The 21,421-nt window shown below is 34.7% G+C and overlaps 1 protein-coding gene across 1 annotated transcript; it reads left to right on the top strand.

The window, feature by feature from the left end:
• The first annotated feature begins 896 nt into the window (after window positions 1-896).
• LOC140144883 (olfactory receptor 2T3-like) lies at window positions 897-3,208 on the top strand. Its single transcript, XM_072166691.1, has 2 exons — window positions 897-1,624; window positions 2,854-3,208. The coding sequence occupies exons 1-2, from the start codon at window positions 897-899 to the stop codon at window positions 3,206-3,208; spliced, it is 1,083 nt and encodes a 360-aa protein (XP_072022792.1).
• The last annotated feature ends 18,213 nt before the right edge of the window (window positions 3,209-21,421 follow it).

The following is a 21,421-nucleotide window of genomic DNA, read 5'->3' as shown; positions in this document are numbered from 1 at the left end:
CCATGCCGACAATACTAAATCAGTAAATACAAACTGCCCTTAGAATATAAAGGTATACAGTAATACTACAATAATTAATTTAATCATTGTCATGTTGATCGCATCTAAGTCCAATAATCCGATCTTCTTAATTAATAAGAGAATTGCTAAAAGCTAAAATCAGCATTTTTCAGAAACAAATTCGACTAGATAGCTGCCAGAGAAGATATCGCACCCTTGATACATCCATTACTTTGTGCAGGTTCCCTTTGTTTATATTTTGAGAAATAGACTGGCATAGTCATGAAATAGGCATATTTAGCAAGATATTGATGTGCTCTGTTCATTGAGGTAAATTTCGTCACTATCGACCCATGTTGTGATAGCAAATCAGTACAGAAAATTGAAATGAAAAAAAAGCATTATGGGAAGCGGAACATATCTATCATATCTGCAGCCGTAGAATCTCGTACTATATTAGCGAGTTTAAGTTAAGCGTAGAATGATACCACAATACCTAGCAGTGGGCGCGGTCGTCATGCGCAGACCGCAGTTGATGTTCTACAAGTTCTTTGAGCATGCTGTAAATAATCCGCATCTGAACTGAAATTCGTAAATATGCACGTCATTATATAAATGTGGATTCATTATCATAATGTTCATATCACCTGCTATATAAGAGGCTGTGATGGTGTATTCAACATTCGCTATTCGGCAACGTATGCAAAGTTTCTTCATTTTGCAATTGTCATGATTGTGTTCGAAAGATAACTCCGAGCATATACATATTCGATCTTACAAACAGGAAAACCACATGAATCTTAATACTGTACTTTGACTATACCTATAGCACACACTTTCCAGTATCACTGCAAAAAAATATAGTTTTCTCTTCAAATTCAGTAATCGCTATCACTATGGACATGATGGATGACACAAGCACAAATTCATCCTTACTTGATCCTGAGAATAGTTGTGAAGAAGCCAAAATCTCAAGTTTGTTGTATAGTTCTACAGAACGTCGGATCATCTTAACCTTATACCCAATATCACTTGTGATTGGATTAACGGGCAACATCGCGTTTCTTATCGTCCTGGCGTGTCTTCCACATATGAGGACCATTACCAATTTCTATTTAGGGAACTTAGCCGTTGCAGATATCACCTTTTTGTGTTCGTTAAGTTACGAGGTCCTGGTCGCCTATATTTTATCACCGGTCGTCAAAACGGTCCCGTATACCTCCAGTTTGGGATGCGGGTTAAACACAGCGGTAAAATACACAAGCCACATTGCATCTGTAGGGCTCATCTTCTTAGTGACATTAGAGCGTTATTATGGCATATGTAAGCCTCTGCAGCATCGTATGGTGGTCGCCAAAGGACGCACATGTAAGTTAGTCAGTATTGCATGGTTAGTAGGACTCTTCTTCGCAGCATTGGTGGTGCCAAAGTACGCTTCGTTTCATAGTAAATGCATTACCTGGCCCAATAAAGATAAATATGATGATATGCCTTCGATGATTAAGTCTTGCAATACTGTCCATCCGTTTTTTAACATTTTCCAAGCAATTGTTTTGGCTTTTCCACTCGCGTTAGTGTTATCTATCAACTCAGTTTTATACATCCGAATTGTGCAGAGTCATAAGTAAGAGTAAAGATGACAACGAGACACAACAAACCGCTTCAAATGTACAATCACGCAGTGTCCGCAATCAGGTTGCACGGCTTTTAATCATCACAGGAACATTTTTCTTCTTTTGCTGTGTACCAGAATTTATACTTCGTCTTAACGGTGTTGCGTTAACATTGAGTGAGGCTGCTGTGGGGTTTAAAATGACTGCACGTCAACGTCACGTGGTCGTCTGGCTGGCTCGTGGGCTCACCACAATAAACGCTGTGGTAAACCCTTTAATCTACAGTGTAACAAATCAACAGTATCGTAGAGCCTTTACGCAGGTTTTTATGTGTAGAAGTATGCGTGAGAAACCTGTCTTGAAAAGTGGGTCAAGCGCAGCTCAACTGCAGAGCCTAGATACCACGAATGCAGTTGTGTCGTCAACACAAGACTGAAAATGGAAGCTCCTCTATTTGAAAGTAGTTTGAATTTTAAGAACAAACAAGAATAATTTTAAGATGTAAAATAGTCATGATAGAATACCTGCGTGTATATATTATGTCCTAATGTCTAAATCCTAATACTCGAACAGTATAGTAATAGTAAGTTATAAATCTTTCTGAGGGTAAAAAAACAGCTTCAGTGACAAGCACTGCTTTCCAAGCAGGATATCATACAAAAGAATATCTTGATTCCTTGTGAATTGAGAGCCACAACGTATGCATTCCTTTAAATCTTAATACCAAATAACGTAATAAAAATGAATAACGATCTATCAAATGGCTTCTCCTTGTAAGCCGCTGTACAGGTGTCACATAACTTGCGAAACTATCTACCGTTTTTAACATTTTCCAAGCAATTGTTTTGGCGTTCCACGAGTGTCTCGTGTTCAGGGGCTATTTTAACGTGCCTCACTGTCACGTTCGTGCAATGAGATAAAAGTGTTGATGAAGTAGAGTGCGTGTCAAAAATAAAAAAATTGACATTTTTACCTGAATGTGACCGTAATAAAGGCTCTACCATTGTCTACTATTAAAGCATATCTACACGGATTGTTAATTGTCACTGTACGAATATTTTATCTCGTCACGTACGTGACAGTGAGGCACGTTAAAATAACCCCTGCTCGTGTTAGTGTTATCTACATATCAAGTCACATTTATAATTTATAATTGTACAAGAACTCACTCGCAGAGTCATCAATACCATGAGTACGGGTGAAGTCGACAACAAACCGCTTTATATGTACAATCACGCAGTGTCCGCAATCAAGTTGCGCGGCTTTTAATCATCACAGGAACATTTTTCTTTTTTTGCTGCGTACCAGAATTTATACTTCGTCTTAACGGTGTTGCGTTAACATTGAGTGAGGCTGCTGTGGGGTTTAAAATGCGTCACGTGGTCGTCTGGCTGGCTCGTGGGCTCACCACAATAACCGCTGTGGTAAACCCTTTAATCTACAGTGTAACAAATCAACAGTATCGTCGAGCCTTTACGCAGGTTTTTATGTGTAGAAGTATGCGTGAGAAACCTGTCTTAAAAAGTAGGTCAAGCGCAGCTCAACTGCAGAGCCTAGATACAACGAATGCAGTTGTGTCGTCAACAAAAGACTGAAAATGGAAACTCCTCTATTTGAACATGTTGAAAGTAGTTTGTATTTTAAGAACAAACAAGAATAATTTTAAGATGTAGAATAGTCATGATAGAGTATACCTGCGTGTATATATTATGTCGTAATGTCTAAATCTCAATACTCGAATGGTATAGTAATAGTAATTATAAATCTTTCTTAATTGAGGGTAATTAAAATACAGCTTCAGTGACAAACACTGCTTTCCAAGCAGGATATCATACAAAAGTATAATTATCTTGATTCCTTGTGAATTGAGAGCCACAACGTATGCATTCCTTTAAATCTTAATACCAAATAACGTAATAAAAATGAATGCATACATATCAACTCAAATTTATAATTTCTAATTGTACAAGAACTCACTAGCAGAGTCATCAGTACCATGAGTACGGGTGAAGTCGACAACAAACCGCTTTAGATGTACAATCACGCAGTGTCCGCAATCAGGTTGCACGGCTTTTAATCATCACAGGAACATTTTTCTTCTTTTGCTGCGTACCAGAATTTATACTTCGTCTTAACGGTGTTGCGTTAACACTGAGTGAGGCTGCTGTGGGGTTTAAAATGACTGCACGCCAACGACACGTGGTCGTCTGGCTGGCTCGTGGGCTCACCACAATAAACGCTGTGGTAAACCCTTTAATCTACAGTGTAACAAATCAACAGTATCGTCGAGCCTTTACGCAGGTTTTTATGTGTAGAAGTATGCGTAAGAAACCTGTCTTGAAAAGTAGGTCAAGCGCAGCTCAACTGCAGAGCCTGGATACAACGAATGCAGTTGTGTCGTCAACAAAAGACTGAAAATGGAAACTCCTCTATTTAAAATCTAGTTGTATTTTAAGAACAAACAAGAATAATTTAATGTGTAGAATAGTCATGATAGAATTCCAGGAGGAACGAATGATGGATTACTATACGTATGATATATTATGTCCTAATGTCTAAATCTCAGTACTCGATCAGTAGGCCTATAGTGAATTGTAAATCTTTCTTTATTGAGGGTAAACAACAGCTTCAGTGACAGGCACTGCTTTCCCAATAGGATATCATACAAAAGTATATCGTTGTACGAGAACTCAAGTCGCAGAGTCATCAGCAAAGGTGAAGACGACAACGAGACACACTGAACAAATCACTTTAGATGCATCATACAGTTATTGTTAACTACATGAATGCACACAACACAGGGGCACTCACATAGGTAATTGACCCGTACTAGTAGCGCTGTGTTGTGGGTATAGGAGATGAACTAGTTAGCGTCATATATCAAAAAGTATAAAGGCTATGAATTTAGTACTTGCTCTATGTTTCAATTACTTACTCTTTTCAAAATATCTGAATTTTTAATCAGGTACAAGCTTTAATAACGGGGGAGCATGCATTTGTATGAGAAAGGAAATCTACCATCTTATCCAAACTCCCGTGTTAATCCAATGCACATTTTGCTTCACCGAACCGCCCTGACTTGGTCGCGTTTAGAAGAGGAGTGCCACCAAACCGTAATATGTACAAATTTAGTACTTTCTGTCAATCAAGTATGGTTTATTTTCTACATATCAATCTTTAAATTATTAGCTTATAATAACGGTGGAGCGCCTTGATGAGTAAATGATAGCAAACCAGTGAAAAATCCCCAAAACTCAGTCAGTGGAGCTCCACCCCTACATGTCAATAGCGTCATTATCGATTGGATTAGTCGACCGTAGCGGACAATTCGATCGCTCATTGGATTAATATTATCACGTGGTAAGAAATGTGCATTGGACAATCGATTACTATAATGGTTTAGTACTGCATAATATGCAGTGCATATTTCGGTTTAATCTTCACTAAGCGGGTTTATGGCTGAAAAGGTCACGGTGAATTTGCCGTGGACAAAACTGCACTATTGTACAATCACGCGGTGTCCGCAATCAGGTTGCGAGGCTTTTAATAATCATTGGGACATTTTTCTGCTTTTTCTGCGTACCAGACTGATATATTCTTCGTCTGTAGGGTTTAAAATGACCGAACGTTAACATCACGTGGTCGTCTGGCTGGCTCGTGGGCTCACCACAATAAACGCTGTGGTAAACCCTATAATCTACAGTATAATCAATCAACATTATCGTCGAGCTTTTACACAGGTTTTTATTTGTAGAAATATGCGTAAGAAACCTGTCTTAAAAGGTGGGTCAAACCATCTGCATAGCCTGGCCACAACCAATGTAGTTGTGTCGTCAACAAAAGACTAAAAACTGTAACTCCTCTATTTAAAATATAGTTGTATTTTAATTAACAATAATAATTGGAGTAAACTAGCACTGACTCTCTAAAGGAGTCACCTGACTGTCACAAGAGAGTCAGTTGACTCTACCCGTGGAGTCAAATGACTCTATATTCAGAGTCGTCGACGGAGTCAAAGTAAAGTCTCCTATTCCGGTAGGTATATATTTCCATCATAATAATAAAACGACGGTTTCTGCGTTTTATTCAAAATCTCGGATTGTGACTAAACTACAGCACCTACAACCATGGCCAAAATGTGTTGGGACACTTATGGAAAACGTACACTATAGTATGACCTTATTTCCGTTATTATTAACGTGATAAAGTGGAGGTTTCTTTGGTGTCAAGCCTAAACACTTTCCTAACACCCCAACCTCCCCTTCCCCACCAATCAATGTTGGGTGCCACAAGGCTCGTGTGAGCAAATAAGTCGAATTCAACATTGATCGGGGGAGTGGGGAGGGGCTTATTACATTACCCTATCAAACCGTCCCAACACTTATGGCCAGCATTGTCTCTAAGGTACAAAAATCAAATTTTAAAATGTGTGTTTTGGCCCATATCTCCTCAACCATAGCTTGATTTTCATCAAATTTTACATGAAAACGGAGAAATTATTTATCTTTTCACTTATATAAAAAATATTGCATTTTCCTCATGTGATTTAGGGATACGGTCACGTTTTATACGCAATATCATGTATTTTACAGTGCGTTCTGAACATTATTAGCCTACGCCAACTACGTATTTTGCTTAAAATTACGTTTTATTTTGAAACAGTAGTGATTTAATCGCCAGAAATACATGATATTTGTTGACAGGAATTGATTGAAGTCTTTTAAAAGAGTGATTTTTGGGAAAAAATACTTAAAATTAAAAAAAAAAAGCTAATTTTTAGACAAAAAACAAACAAACTTTAATCATTTTCATCGTTTGCATCAAAAACGAATGTTGTATTTGCAACGAGTATATCGTGTAAATATAATCATAGTCGGCAGGAGTAGGCTTAAATTACATTTTATGACTGAAATTTATTAAAGCGCTTTCAAAGAAACTTACGTATAAAAAATAACATAGCACATAAAAAAGTAATTATCATAATATTACACATAATTTCTAAATCAGAATTTCATCATCTTCAGAAGATAGCAAACATCATTGACTATTCACCTTCATATCCTATTAGACTAGTCGACTTTCTGCTGAGTAATAGAAGTCTTAGGTGCGTTGTTTTAAAGTTAAAAACGGTCTCTATGTTTTTTAAAGTCAATTGGCATGATTGGGGTAGGCTGAATCAACAAACGTGGATACCATCAACAATTGTAATGTTTTGACATTATAATTTGCATAAAAACAAAATAACCGCCAAAATCATCAAATTAATATTTAAAACTCTGATAACTTTGGTAGTCATTTTGTTTGATGCAAATTAGCAGGTCAAAGCATATAAATTATTTTTGGTATCCGTGATTCATGAACTCAGCATACCCAAACTGACTTTTCATAGATACCACTTTAAACAAAAAATGCACCTTGATGGCTTATGCGCCTTTCCAAGAAATTCGACTAGTCTATTACAGGCATAGGCACACCTTTTGGATCCAATAATGATGATTATGATGATGATGATGATGATGATGATGATGATGATGATGATGATGATGATGATGATGATTATGATGATGATGATCACCACCATCATCATCATCAGCAGCAGCAGCAGCAGCAGCAGCAGCAGCATCATCATCATCAAGACGTAATAATTGTATTTATTTCCTTATTAAACATATTTATAACTCGCGTATACCATTATGCGCAAAGCTGAAACCCTAATGCACAGCATAGGTCATTAAGATAATACAATGCCTCAGTGAACCGTTCAATAATTCGATTCATCATTGACATTTGTACACGGAAGGTGATTTCGGGTCACGGTATGCCGGCTATAATAAAAGAGAATCACTACTATCTCTTTATTTAGATTACGAGTGCATACCGTGGGTTTCAGACTTTTTCACTTTTAGAATATATTTTCTTCAAAAGGCCTGGAATACCGTTCTTCTATAGCCAATAAGACAATTTTCATGTCCTAAAAGCAGCGGGTTAGTTTAAACACTTTTATTAACTTCGCAATAGCTTTTATGCCCCAAAATACTTCGTAATGTTACTTGAACCTATTAGCTCACTTGATAAGGCGTCTGTCTTATGTTCAAAAAGTCTGAGTTCGATTCCTAACGATTTAAATTTTTTTTTTTTTTTTGCTTTCTTATTAAAATTACCAATTTCTCACTTTTCTGTTGAAATGAAAATATGTAGGATTCTTATTTTCATAAATAACATCACAAATAAAAGCAGAGTGTCAACTGAGCTAACACACAGTACTTTTTCATCCATTATTGTATGTAATCGAAATTAATGCTAACAAGTTGATTTACTCCGTTGCTTCATTTGTTGCTTCATTTGTGGTAGACTGCGGTAAATTGGGAAAACAAGTGTGCATGGGTTCGATTCCTTTATTTGTTTTTTGATCACGAGATGTTGTGATAACTTTTATTTTCTTCTATAGCTGTAATGTAACATTTTAATTGGTGGAAACAATAATTTTCCATTTTAAAACCCAAGTTTTTGACAGTTAAAGTGACGAATAGTGAACTTAGACAGGGCCAAAATATCGCTTTAAGACATTTTAAGTGACCAGTCCCTAAATTTCAAATGTAGCCATCCAAAATTTTATTTTGGTAAAGCCACATGATAAGATCTCTAACTGCTCCAAATTTGGTGTCAATATCATATTTACTTTTTGAGTTATAAGCAAAAAACTGAAATTAGATGATTTTTTTTCAACTTTTCAAATACAACCATGGCCAAAATGTGTTGGGACACTTATGGAAAACGTACACTATAGTATGACCTTATTTCCGTTATTATTAACGTGATAAAGTGGAGGTTTCTTTGGTGTCAAGCCTAAACACTTTCCTAACACCCCAACCCTCCCCCTTCCCCACCAATCAATGTTGGGTGCCACAAGGCTCGTGTGACCAAAAAAGTCGAATTCAACATTGATCGGGGGAGGGGGGGGGGGGGGGCTTATTTACATTACCCTATCAAACCGTCCCAACACTTATGGCCAGCATTGTCTAAAAATCAAATTTTAAAATGTGTGTTTTGGCCCATATCTCCTCAACCATAGCTTGATTTTCATCAAATTTTACATGAAAACGGAGAAATTATTTATCTTTTCACTTATATAAAAAATATTGCATTTTCCTCATGTGATTTAGGGATACGGTCACGTTTTATACGCAATATCATGTATTTTACAGTGCGTTCTGAACATTATTAGCCTACGCCAACTACGTATTTTGCTTAAAATGACGTTTTATTTTGAAACAGTAGTGATTTAATCGCCAGAAATACATGATATTTGTTGACAGGAATTGATTGAAGTCTTTTAAAAGAGTGATTTTTGGGAAAAAATACTTAAAATTAAAAAAAGCTAATTTTAGACAAAAACAAACAAACTTTAATCATTTTCATCGTTTGCATCAAAAACGAATGTTGTATTTGCAACGAGTATATCGTGTAAATATAATCATAGTCGGCAGGAGTAGGCTTAAATTACATTTTATGACTGAAATTTATTAAAGCGCTTTCAAAGAAACTTACGTATAAAAAATAACATAGCACATAAAAAAAAGTAATTATCATAATATTACACATAATTTCTAAATCAGAATTTCATCATCTTCAGAAGATAGCAAACATCATTGACTATTCACCTTCATATCCTATTAGACTAGTCGACTTTCTGCTGAGTAATAGAAGTCTTAGGTGCGTTGTTTTAAAGTTAAAAACGGTCTCTATGTTTTTTAAAGTCAATTGGCATGATTGGGGTAGGCTGAATCCAACAAACGTGGATACCATCAACAATTGTAATGTTTGACATTATAATTTGCATAAAAACAAAATAACCGCCAAAATCATCAAATTAATATTTAAAACTCTGATAACTTTGGTAGTCATTTTGTTTGATGCAAATTAGCAGGTCAAAGCATATAAATTATTTTTGGTATCCGTGATTCATGAACTCAGCATACCCAAACTGACTTTTCATAGATACCACTTTAAACAAAAAATGCACCTTGATGGCTTATGCGCCTTTCCAAGAAATTCGACTAGTCTATTACAGGCATAGGCACACCTTTTGGATCCAATAATGATGATTATGATGATGATGATGATGATGATGATGATGATGATGATGATGATGATGATGATTATGATGATGATGATCACCACCATCATCATCAGCAGCAGCAGCAGCAGCAGCAGCAGCAGCAGCAGCAGCAGCAGCAGCATCATCAAGACCTAATAATTGTATTTATTTCCTTATTAAACATATTTATAACTCGCGTATACCATTATGCGCAAAGCTGAAACCCTAATGCACAGCATAGGTCATTAAGATAATACAATGCCTCAGTGAACCGTTCAATAATTCGATTCATCATTGACATTTGTACACGGAAGGTGATTTCGGGTCACGGTATGCCGGCTATAATAAAAGAGAATCACTACTATCTCTTTATTTAGATTACGAGTGCATACCGTGGGTTTCAGACTTTTTTCACTTTTAGAATATATTTTCTTCAAAAAGGCCTGGAATACCGTTCTTCTATAGCCAATAAGACAATTTTCATGTCCTAAAAGCAGCGGGTTAGTTTAAACACTTTTATTAACTTCGCAATAGCTTTTATGCCCCAAAATACTTCGTAATGTTACTTGAACCTATTAGCTCACTTGATAAGGCGTCTGTCTTATGTTCAAAAAGTCTGAGTTCGATTCCTAACGATTTAAATTTTTTTTTTTTTTTTTTTTGCTTTCTTATTAAAATTACCAATTTCTCACTTTTCTGTTGAAATGAAAATATGTAGGATTCTTATTTTCATAAATAACATCACAAATAAAAGCAGAGTGTCAACTGAGCTAACACACAGTACTTTTTCATCCATTATTGTATGTAATCGAAATTAATGCTAACAAGTTGATTTACTCCGTTGCTTCATTTGTTGCTTCATTTGTGTAGACTGCGGTAAATTGGGAAAACAAGTGTGCATGGGTTCGATTCCTTTATTTGTTTTTTGATCACGAGATGTTGTGATAACTTTTATTTTCTTCTATAGCTGTAATGTAACATTTTAATTGGTGGAAACAATAATTTTCCATTTTAAAACCCAAGTTTTTGACAGTTAAAGTGACGAATAGTGAACTTAGACAGGGCCAAAATATCGCTTTAAGACATTTTAAGTGACCAGTCCCTAAATTTCAAATGTAGCCATCCAAACATTTTTTGGTAAAGCCACATGATAAGATCTCTAACTGCTCCAAATTTGGTGTCAATATCATATTTACTTTTTGAGTTATAAGCAAAAAACTGAAATTAGATGATTTTTTTCAACTTTTCAAATACAACCATGGCCAAAATGTGTTGGGACACTTATGGAAAACGTACACTATATTATGACCTTATTTCCGTTATTATTAACGTGATAAAGTGGAGGTTTCTTTGGTGTCAAGCCTAAACACTTTCCTAACACCCCAACCCTCCCCTTCCCCACCAATCAATGTTGGGTGCCACAAGGCTCGTGTGACCAAAAAGTCCGATTCAACATTGATCGGGGGAGTGGGGGGGCTTATTTACATTACCCTATCAAACCGTCCCAACACTTATGGCCAGCATTGTCTCTAAGATACAAAAAATCAAATTTTAAAATGTGTGTTTTGGCCCATATCTCCTCAACCATAGCTTGGATTTTCATCAAATTTTACATGAAAACGGAGAAATTATTTATCTTTTCACTTATATAAAAAATATTGCATTTTCCTCATGTGATTTAGGGATACGGTCACGTTTTATACGCAATATCATGTATTTTACAGTGCGTTCTGAACATTATTAGCCTACGCCAACTACGTATTTTGCTTAAAATGACGTTTTATTTTGAAACAGTAGTGATTTAATCGCCAGAAATACATGATATTTGTTGACAGGAATTGATTGAAGTCTTTTAAAAGAGTGATTTTTGGGAAAAAATACTTAAAATTAAAAAAAAAGCTAATTTTTAGACAAAAAACAAACAAACTTTAATCATTTTCATCGTTTGCATCAAAAACGAATGTTGTATTTGCAACGAGTATATCGTGTAAATATAATCATAGTCGGCAGGAGTAGGCTTAAATTACATTTTATGACTGAAATTTATTAAAGCGCTTTTAAAGAAACTTACGTATAAAAAATAACATAGCACATAAAAAAAAGTAATTATCATAATATTACACATAATTTCTAAATCAGAATTTCATCATCTTCAGAAGATAGCAAACATCATTGACTATTCACCTTCATATCCTATTAGACTAGTCGACTTTCTGCTGAGTAATAGAAGTCTTAGGTGCGTTGTTTTAAAGTTAAAAACGGTCTCTATGTTTTTTAAAGTCAATTGGCATGATTGGGGTAGGCTGAATCAACAAACGTGGATACCATCAACAATTGTAATGTTTTGACATTATAATTTGCATAAAAACAAAATAACCGCCAAAATCATCAAATTAATATTTAAAACTCTGATAACATTGGTAGTCATTTTGTTTGATGCAAATTAGCAGGTCAAAGCATATAAATTATTTTTGGTATCCGTGATTCATGAACTCAGCATACCCAAACTGACTTTTCATAGATACCACTTTAAACAAAAAATGCACCTTGATGGCTTATGCGCCTTTCCAAGAAATTCGACTAGTCTATTACAGGCATAGGCACACCTTTTGGATCCAATAATGATGATTATGATGATGATGATGATGATGATGATGATGATGATGATGATGATGATGATGATGATGATTATGATGATGATGATCACCACCATCATCATCATCATCAGCAGCAGCAGCAGCAGCAGCAGCAGCAGCAGCAGCAGCAGCAGCAGCAGCATCATCAATACCTAATAATTGTATTTATTTCCTTATTAAACATATTTATAACTCGCGTATACCATTATGCGCAAAGCTGAAACCCTAATGCACAGCATAGGTCATTAAGATAATACAATGCCTCAGTGAACCGTTCAATAATTCGATTCATCATTGACATTTGTACACGGAAGGTGATTTCGGGTCACGGTATGCCGGCTATAATAAAAGAGAATCACTACTATCTCTTTATTTAGATTACGAGTGCATACCGTGGGTTTCAGACTTTTTCACTTTTAGAATATATTTTCTTCAAAAAGGCCTGGAATACCGTTCTTCTATAGCCAATAAGACAATTTTCATGTCCTAAAAGCAGCGGGTTAGTTTAAACACTTTTATTAACTTCGCAATAGCTTTTATGCCCCAAAATACTTCGTAATGTTACTTGAACCTATTAGCTCACTTGATAAGGCGTCTGTCTTATGTTCAAAAAGTCTGAGTTCGATTCCTAACGATTTAAATTTTTTTTTTTTTTTTTGCTTTCTTATTAAAATTACCAATTTCTCACTTTTCTGTTGAAATGAAAATATGTAGGATTCTTATTTTCATAAATAACATCACAAATAAAAGCAGAGTGTCAACTGAGCTAACACACAGTACTTTTTCATCCATTATTGTATGTAATCGAAATTAATGCTAACAAGTTGATTTACTCCGTTGCTTCATTTGTTGCTTCATTTGTGGTAGACTGCGGTAAATTGGGAAAACAAGTGTGCATGGGTTCGATTCCTTTATTTGTTTTTTGATCACGAGATGTTGTGATAACTTTTATTTTCTTCTATAGCTGTAATGTAACATTTTAATTGGTGGAAACAATAATTTTCCATTTTAAAACCCAAGTTTTTGACAGTTAAAGTGACGAATAGTGAACTTAGACAGGGCCAAAATATCGCTTTAAGACATTTTAAGTGACCAGTCCCTAAATTTCAAATGTAGCCATCCAAACATTTTTTGGTAAAGCCACATGATAAGATCTCTAACTGCTCCAAATTTGGTGTCAATATCATATTTACTTTTTGAGTTATAAGCAAAAAACTGAAATTAGATGATTTTTTTCAACTTTTCAAATACAACCATGGCCAAAATGTGTTGGGACACTTATGGAAAACGTACACTATAGTATGACCTTATTTCCGTTATTATTAACGTGATAAAGTGGAGGTTTCTTTGGTGTCAAGCCTAAACACTTTCCTAACACCCCAACCCTCCCCTTCCCCACCAATCAATGTTGGGTGCCACAAGGCTCGTGTGACCCAAAAAGTCCGATTCAACATTGATCGGGGGAGTGGGGGGGGCTTATTTACATTACCCTATCAAACCGTCCCAACACTTATGGCCAGCATTGTCTCTAAGGTACAAAAAATCAAATTTTAAAATGTGTGTTTTGGCCCATATCTCCTCAACCATAGCTTGGATTTTCATCAAATTTTACATGAAAACGGAGAAATTATTTATCTTTTCACTTATATAAAAATATTGCATTTTCCTCATATGATTTAGGGATACGGTCACGTTTTATACGCAATATCATGTATTTTACAGTGCGTTCTGAACATTATTAGCCTATGCCAACTACGTATTTTGCTTAAAATGACGTTTTATTTTGAAACAGTAGTGATTTAATCGCCAGAAATACATGATATTTGTTGACAGGAATTGATTGAAGTCTTTTAAAAGAGTGATTTTGGGGGAAAAATACTTAAAATTAAAAAAAAGCTAATTTTTAGACAAAAAACAAACAAACTTTAATCATTTTCATCGTTTGCATCAAAAACGAATGTTGTATTTGCAACGAGTATATCGTGTAAATATAATCATAGTCGGCAGGAGTAGGCTTAAATTACATTTTATGACTGAAATTTATTAAAGCGCTTTCAAAGAAACTTACGTATAAAAAATAACATAGCACATAAAAAAGTAATTATCATAATATTACACATAATTTCTAAATCAGAATTTCATCATCTTCAGAAGATAGCAAACATCATTGACTATTCACCTTCATATCCTATTAGACTAGTCGACTTTCTGCTAAGTAATAGAAGTCTTAGGTGCGTTGTTTTAAAGTTAAAAACGGTCTCTATGTTTTTTAAAGTCAATTGGCATGATTGGGGTAGGCTGAATCCAACAAACGTGGATACCATCAACAATTGTAATGTTTTGACATTATAATTTGCATAAAAACAAAATAACCGCCAAAATCATCAAATTAATATTTAAAACTCTGATAACTTTGGTAGTCATTTTGTTTGATGCAAATTAGCAGGTCAAAGCATATAAATTATTTTTGGTATCCGTGATTCATGAACTCAGCATACCCAAACTGACTTTTCATAGATACCACTTTAAACAAAAAATGCACCTTGATGGCTTATGCGCCTTTCCAAGAAATTCGACTAGTCTATTACAGGCATAGGCACACCTTTTGGATCAAATAATGATGATTATGATGATGATGATGATGATGATGATGATGATGATGATGATGATGAAGATGATTATGATGATGATGATCACCACCATCATCATCATCAGCAGCAGCAGCAGCAGCAGCAGCAGCAGCAGCAGCAGCAGCAGCAGCATCATCAAGACGTAATAATTGTATTTATTTCCTTATTAAACATATTTATAACTCGCGTATACCATTATGCGCAAAGCTGAAACCCTAATGCACAGCATAGGTCATTTAGATAATACAATGCCTCAGTGAACCGTTCAATAATTCGATTCATCATTGATATTTGTACACGGAAGGTGATTTCGGGTCACGGTATGCCGGCTATAATAAAAGAGAATCACTACTATCTCTTTATTTAGATTACGAGTGCATACCGTGGGTTTCAGACTTTCTTACACTTTTAGAATATATTTTCTTCAAAAAGGCCTGGAATACCGTTCTTCTATAGCCAATAAGACAATTTTCATGTCCTAAAAGCAGCGGGTTAGTTTAAACACTTTTATTAACTTCGCAATAGCTTTTATGCCCCAAAATACTTCGTAATGTTACTTGAACCTATTAGCTCACTTGATAAGGCGTCTGTCTTATGTTCAAAAAGTCTGAGTTCGATTCCTAACGATTTAAATTTTTTTTTTTTTTTTGCTTTCTTATTAAAATTACCAATTTCTCACTTTTCTGTTGAAATGAAAATATGTAGGATTCTTATTTTCATAAATAACATCACAAATAAAAGCAGTGTGTCAACTGAGCTAACACACAGTACTTTTTCATCCATTATTGTATGTAATCGAAATTAATGCTAACAAGTTGATTTACTCCGTTGCTTCATTTGTTGCTTCATTTGTGGTAGACTGCGGTAAATTGGGAAAACAAGTGTGCATGGGTTCGATTCCTTTATTTGTTTTTTTTGATCACGAGATGTTGTGATAACTTTTATTTTCTTCTATAGCTGTAATGTAACATTTTAATTGGTGGAAACAATAATTTTCCATTTTAAAACCCAAGTTTTTGACAGTTAAAGTGACGAATAGTGAACTTAGACAGGGCCAAAATATCGCTTTAAGACATTTTAAGTGACCAGTCCCTAAATTTCAAATGTAGCCATCCAAACATTTTTTGGTAAAGCCACATGATAAGATCTCTAACTGCTCCAAATTTGGTGTCAATATCATATTTACTTTTTTTTTTTTTAAGCAAAACACTGAAATTAGATGATTTTTTTTTTCAACTTTTCAAATACAACCATGGCCAAAATGTGTTGGGACACTTATGGAAAACGTACACTTAGTAGGGTCAATTTTGGACCTCCAGTGACCATCATTTCTAAACAGCAATTTTTTGATGGATTCTTGTACTTTGGGGTATTTTAAACAAAATAAGCTCCTATGTCCCTCACCAAAGTGTGGGCATTAGCTGGGAGAGGCCAAAATCCAAAATGGCCGCCGGCGGCCATTTTGAAAAAGTGAATTTTCGGTATCTTCTGAACGCTTTGGTCGTTTGAAGTCATTAAGGTGTCATTTTCGACTAATTTTGTGGTGAGAAATCCATTAAAGGCATTATTTTACCCATTTTTGGCCATCTTCGTCATCAAATCCAAGATGGCCGCCTTTGGCTGTACTAGAAATACATAAAAATTATACAGTACATTGAGAAACAACTCATAAAATGTATTACAAGTGCACTTAATTCATCGTTTGTATTATAAATTGAACACCGATTCAATGTTTGTAACATTTATTCACAAATGAGATTGTCTGCTACTGAAAACAATCCAAAATGGCCGCCCATAGCAACCAAAATCCTCATAGCAACGCATTAAAATAACAAAAAATCAACGTTTTTTGACATATATGTGCATTTATTATACCTATTCTTAGTATATCAAGGTTGACTGATTGTAAGAAAGTAAAAGAATGGTCATAGGGGTTGAGGTAAACAAAAAGTTCAAAATGGCTGCCCTTAGCAACCAAAAACATCACAATAATGCAGTAAAACTACTATAAAATAAGTGATTTTTGACCTTAATGTGTATGTAATTAGTCTTATCCTAGCAAATCGAGGCCTATTAATTAAATGAAGATACCAGTTTGATCAAAGGAGGTCAAACAAGTCCAAAATGTTCAAAATGGCCGACCAAAGGAGACCATAGCAACCACATTTTACCTAGCAACGCAATAAAATGTCTATAAATCATGCACTTTTTGACCTGGTTGAGTATTCAATGTGTCTTTTTTAAGTAAATCATATCCTATTGATGGAATGAAGATAACAATTTGGTCAAAGGTGGTCAAACTACTGAAAAAAAATATCCAAAATGGCTGACTAAAGACGGCCATAGCAACCAAATTCCACATAGCAACGCAGTAAAATTACTATAAATCATGTACTTTTTTGACCTGGTTGAGTATCAAATGTGTCTTTCCTAATACATGAAAGCACATTGATGGAATGAAGATAGCAATTTGATCAAAGAAGGCCAAACATATCCAAAATATTCAAAATGGTCGAATAAAGGTGACCATAGCAACCAAAATTCAAATAGCAACGCTGTAAAATTAATTAATGAGATTGTCTGCTATACCTCGTAAAATTTAGAAAATGTATATATTTTTTATATTTTAAAAGTCATTAGCCGTTTTGAACCATAAGGGTTGTTTCTGACTAATTTAGTGATAAAAAATCCATTCCAGGTACTATTGTTAGGTTTTCTGGCCATCTTCATCATTAAATCCAAGATGGCCGCCATCGGCTGCACTACTAGAAATCCACTGAATTTTGCAGTATGCATTTATTTAAATGAAACCGATAAAACCATGTTTTGAGTGCATCTTATTCACTGTTTTCACTATTAATTTCGAATTAAGAAGTAAATCTTGTAGCCCATTATGAAGATTCTGAGCCAAAAAGTGTGTTTTTTACACTTTTTAATGTAATTTAACGTTTTCAGTGAATTTTGATACTAAAAATAGATTATTTTATTCTCCTCCCTTTTGAGAAATATACTTTTACACACACACTACATTTATAATTAAAATGATCAGCCTTAAAGTTTTACCTTTTAGTGGGTTAAGCCAAACCTAAGTGGATGAAATATAAATCAAAACTTCTGGCACTGATTGGTTTCCGTAGTTGAAATATGGAATACGAGCTTTGTAAAACCTGGAATGCAAGCTGTCTGTAGCTACAAAATTGTCTGCAAATCGGCTTTTTAGAAGTCAAAAGTTTGATGAGATTATTTTGTACCGCCTAAACATATCAGCTAAAATTCTAAAATTTGGTAAAACTAATTTTGGGACAATTGTCTGGGCGTTCAAAAGATACAAAATTGTTTACAAATTTCAAAATTGCCGCCGCAGCCATTTTGGATGAGGTAGCAGACGATCTTATTTGTGTATAAATATTGCAAGAATTGAAAAGCTTTTGAATTAATAGTGAAAACAGTGAATAAGATGCACTGAAAACATGGTTTTATCGGTTTCATTTAAATAAATGCATACTGCAAAATTCAGTGGATTTCTAGTAGTGCAGCCGATGGCGGCCATCTTGGATTTAATGATGAAGATGGCCAGAAAACCTAACAATAGTACCTGGAATGGATTTTTTATCACTAAATTAGTCAGAAACAACCCCTTATGGTTCAAAACGGCTAATGACTTTTAAAATATAAAAATATATATACATTTTCTAAATTTTACGAGGTATAGCAGACAATCTCATTAATTAATTTTACAGCGTTGCTATTTGAATTTTGGTTGCTATGGTCACCTTTATTCGACCATTTTGAATATTTTGGATATGTTTTGCTTTCTTTGATCAAATTGCTATCTTCATTCCATCATTGTGCTTTCATGTATTAGGAAAGACACATTTGATACTCAACCAGGTCAAAAAGTACATGATTTATAGTAATTTTACTGCGTTGCTATGTGGAATTTGGTTGCTATGGCCGTCTTTAGTCAGCCATTTGGATATTTTTTCAGTAGTTTGACCACCTTTGACCAAATTGTTATCTTCATTCCATCAATAGGATATGATTTACTTAAAAAAAGACACATTGAGGGTACATGCCACCAAATAGCTTTCCATAGACTTTACGTGCAAAACAGGGGTCACGTTTTAGGCTATAAGTCGAGTTACGTCTTACTTTGAAATATATATTTGATATCATTTTAATCAGAACACAATTCTGCATAACATATCTGAAAATGACACCATATTTTAGGTCTACTTTTTGAAAAAATAGCGCTATAAAAAAGACCCGATTTTCCCGTGTTTACGTCTGACTGCTAACCGCGTTTTGACCTCGTGTGTTCATGCGCTCATCATCGTAAACATCACTCAAATTTTCGCGTTTTCTGTTCAAATTAGTAGAGATCACATTCACAAGTTCTAGCAAAACACGATTTGCAACACTAAAATTGTTAATATTGTACCGATTTTGCACATTTTTTATGCAAAGTTGGGACTATAGTCGTGATAAACTTTTACCGGAAACCGCTTCACACGCGGATTTAGTGGTATGAACCCTTGAAGAGGCTAAAACATCGTTTTTAGGCCTTGAAAATGATTTTGTTATCTTTTTCACTACATTTTGAATTGATTGTAAGAAATTTTGGGTTATTTTCTTTCATACTTTAGACAGGGTGCCGATTTCAAGCACAAGCATGATAGCCGACAATTGCCATTTTTCGTCATTTTGATGCACATGAATACACAATGTTTGCTGATTTGCTATTTTCATGAAGATATTAATTGATGTTAATAGTAAACGTTCTTTGAACATCTTTTGCAAGTGCATAACTTCAAAATTAAAACATTCTCAGTACCTGCAGAATATTTAAAAAGACAAGAAATGTCAATCAAGTAGGCCTACCCCCCCCCCTCCATGGTCACTTTTAACCCGTTTTGTCCAAAAAGCAAGTGTAATGAATGGCTATTTGAAATTAAATATTAATATAAATTAAACTTTGAATGTTATAACAATTTAAAATACTGGACAGTGGTATAAATAAAGTAAACTAGAAACTTAAATATCTTAAATCTAATTTTTTATCTAATTTTATTAAAATTGAAGGCCAAAACTTGAGTTTAAATGACAAAAAATTGGTCAAAAATAACAATGAAATTGAAAACTTCTTTGTAATTTAAACATCAATAAACAATGTTTTCAATATTTTGAAACTCTTCTTTATTCATATCAAAAGGTTTCAAACTTCTACCAAAATCGGAACTTTTATTAAATTGGAAATACAGCGAAAAACTTGGCGGCGTCCATGAACGCGCTTGTTGATGTCCCTCCTCTTTTTTTCGCGTGCATTTTAAATAGATAAAGACGCGCGGAAAACGCATGGAATTGCTCATTAAAGGGTACATGCCAAATAGCTTTCCATAGACTTTACGTGCAAAACAGGGTCACGTTATAAGTCGAGTTACGTCTTACTTTGAAATATATATTTGATATCATTTTAATCAGAACACAATTCTGCATAACATATCTGAAAATGACACCATATTTTAGGTCTACTTTTTGAGAAAAATAGCGCTATAAAAAAAGACCCGATTTTCCCGTGTTTACGTCTGACTGCTAACCGCGTTTTGACCTCGTGTGTTCATGCGCTCATCATCGTAAACATCACTCAAATTTTCGCGTTTTCTGTTCAAATTAGTAGAGATCACATTCACAAGTTCTAGCAAAACACGATTTGCAACACTAAAATTGTTAATATTGTCCCAACTTTGCATAAAAAATGTGCAAAATCGGTACAATATTAACAATTTTAGTGTTGCAAATCGTGTTTTGCTAGAACTTGTGAATGTGATCTCTACTAATTTGAACAGAAAACGCGAAAATTTGAGTGATGTTTACGATGATGAGCGCATGAACACACGAGGTCAAAACGCGGTTAGCAGTCGGACGTAAACACGGGAAAATCGGGTCTTTTTATATAGCGCTATTTTTCTCAAAAAGTAGACCTAAAATATGGTGTCATTTTCAGATATGTTATGCAGAATTTTGTTCTGATTAAGATGATATCAAATATATATTTCAAAGTAAGACGTAACTCGACTTATAACCTAAAACGTGACCCCTATTTTGCACGTAAAGTCTATGGAAAGCTATTTTGTGGCATGTACCCTTTAAGGAGCAATTCCATGCGTTTTCCGCGCGTCTTTATCTATTTAAAATGCACGCGAAGAAAAGAGGAGGGACATCAACAAGCGCGTTCATGGACGCCGCCAGGTTTTTCGCTGTATGTGCGTTTGCCGCGAATAGGCCTGCTTTTATTTCCAATTTAATAAAAGTTCCGATTTTGGTAGAAGTTTGAAACCTTTTGATATGAATAAAGAAGAGTTTCAAAATATTGAAAACATTTTTTATTGGTGTTTAAATTACAAAGAAGTTTTTTAATTTCATTGTTATTTTTTAACCAATCTT

Source organism: Amphiura filiformis, chromosome 2 (genome assembly GCF_039555335.1).
Source record: "Amphiura filiformis chromosome 2, Afil_fr2py, whole genome shotgun sequence".
Lineage (NCBI taxonomy): Eukaryota > Metazoa > Echinodermata > Ophiuroidea > Amphilepidida > Amphiuridae > Amphiura > Amphiura filiformis.
This window is presented reverse-complemented; position numbering and strand designations above follow the sequence as displayed.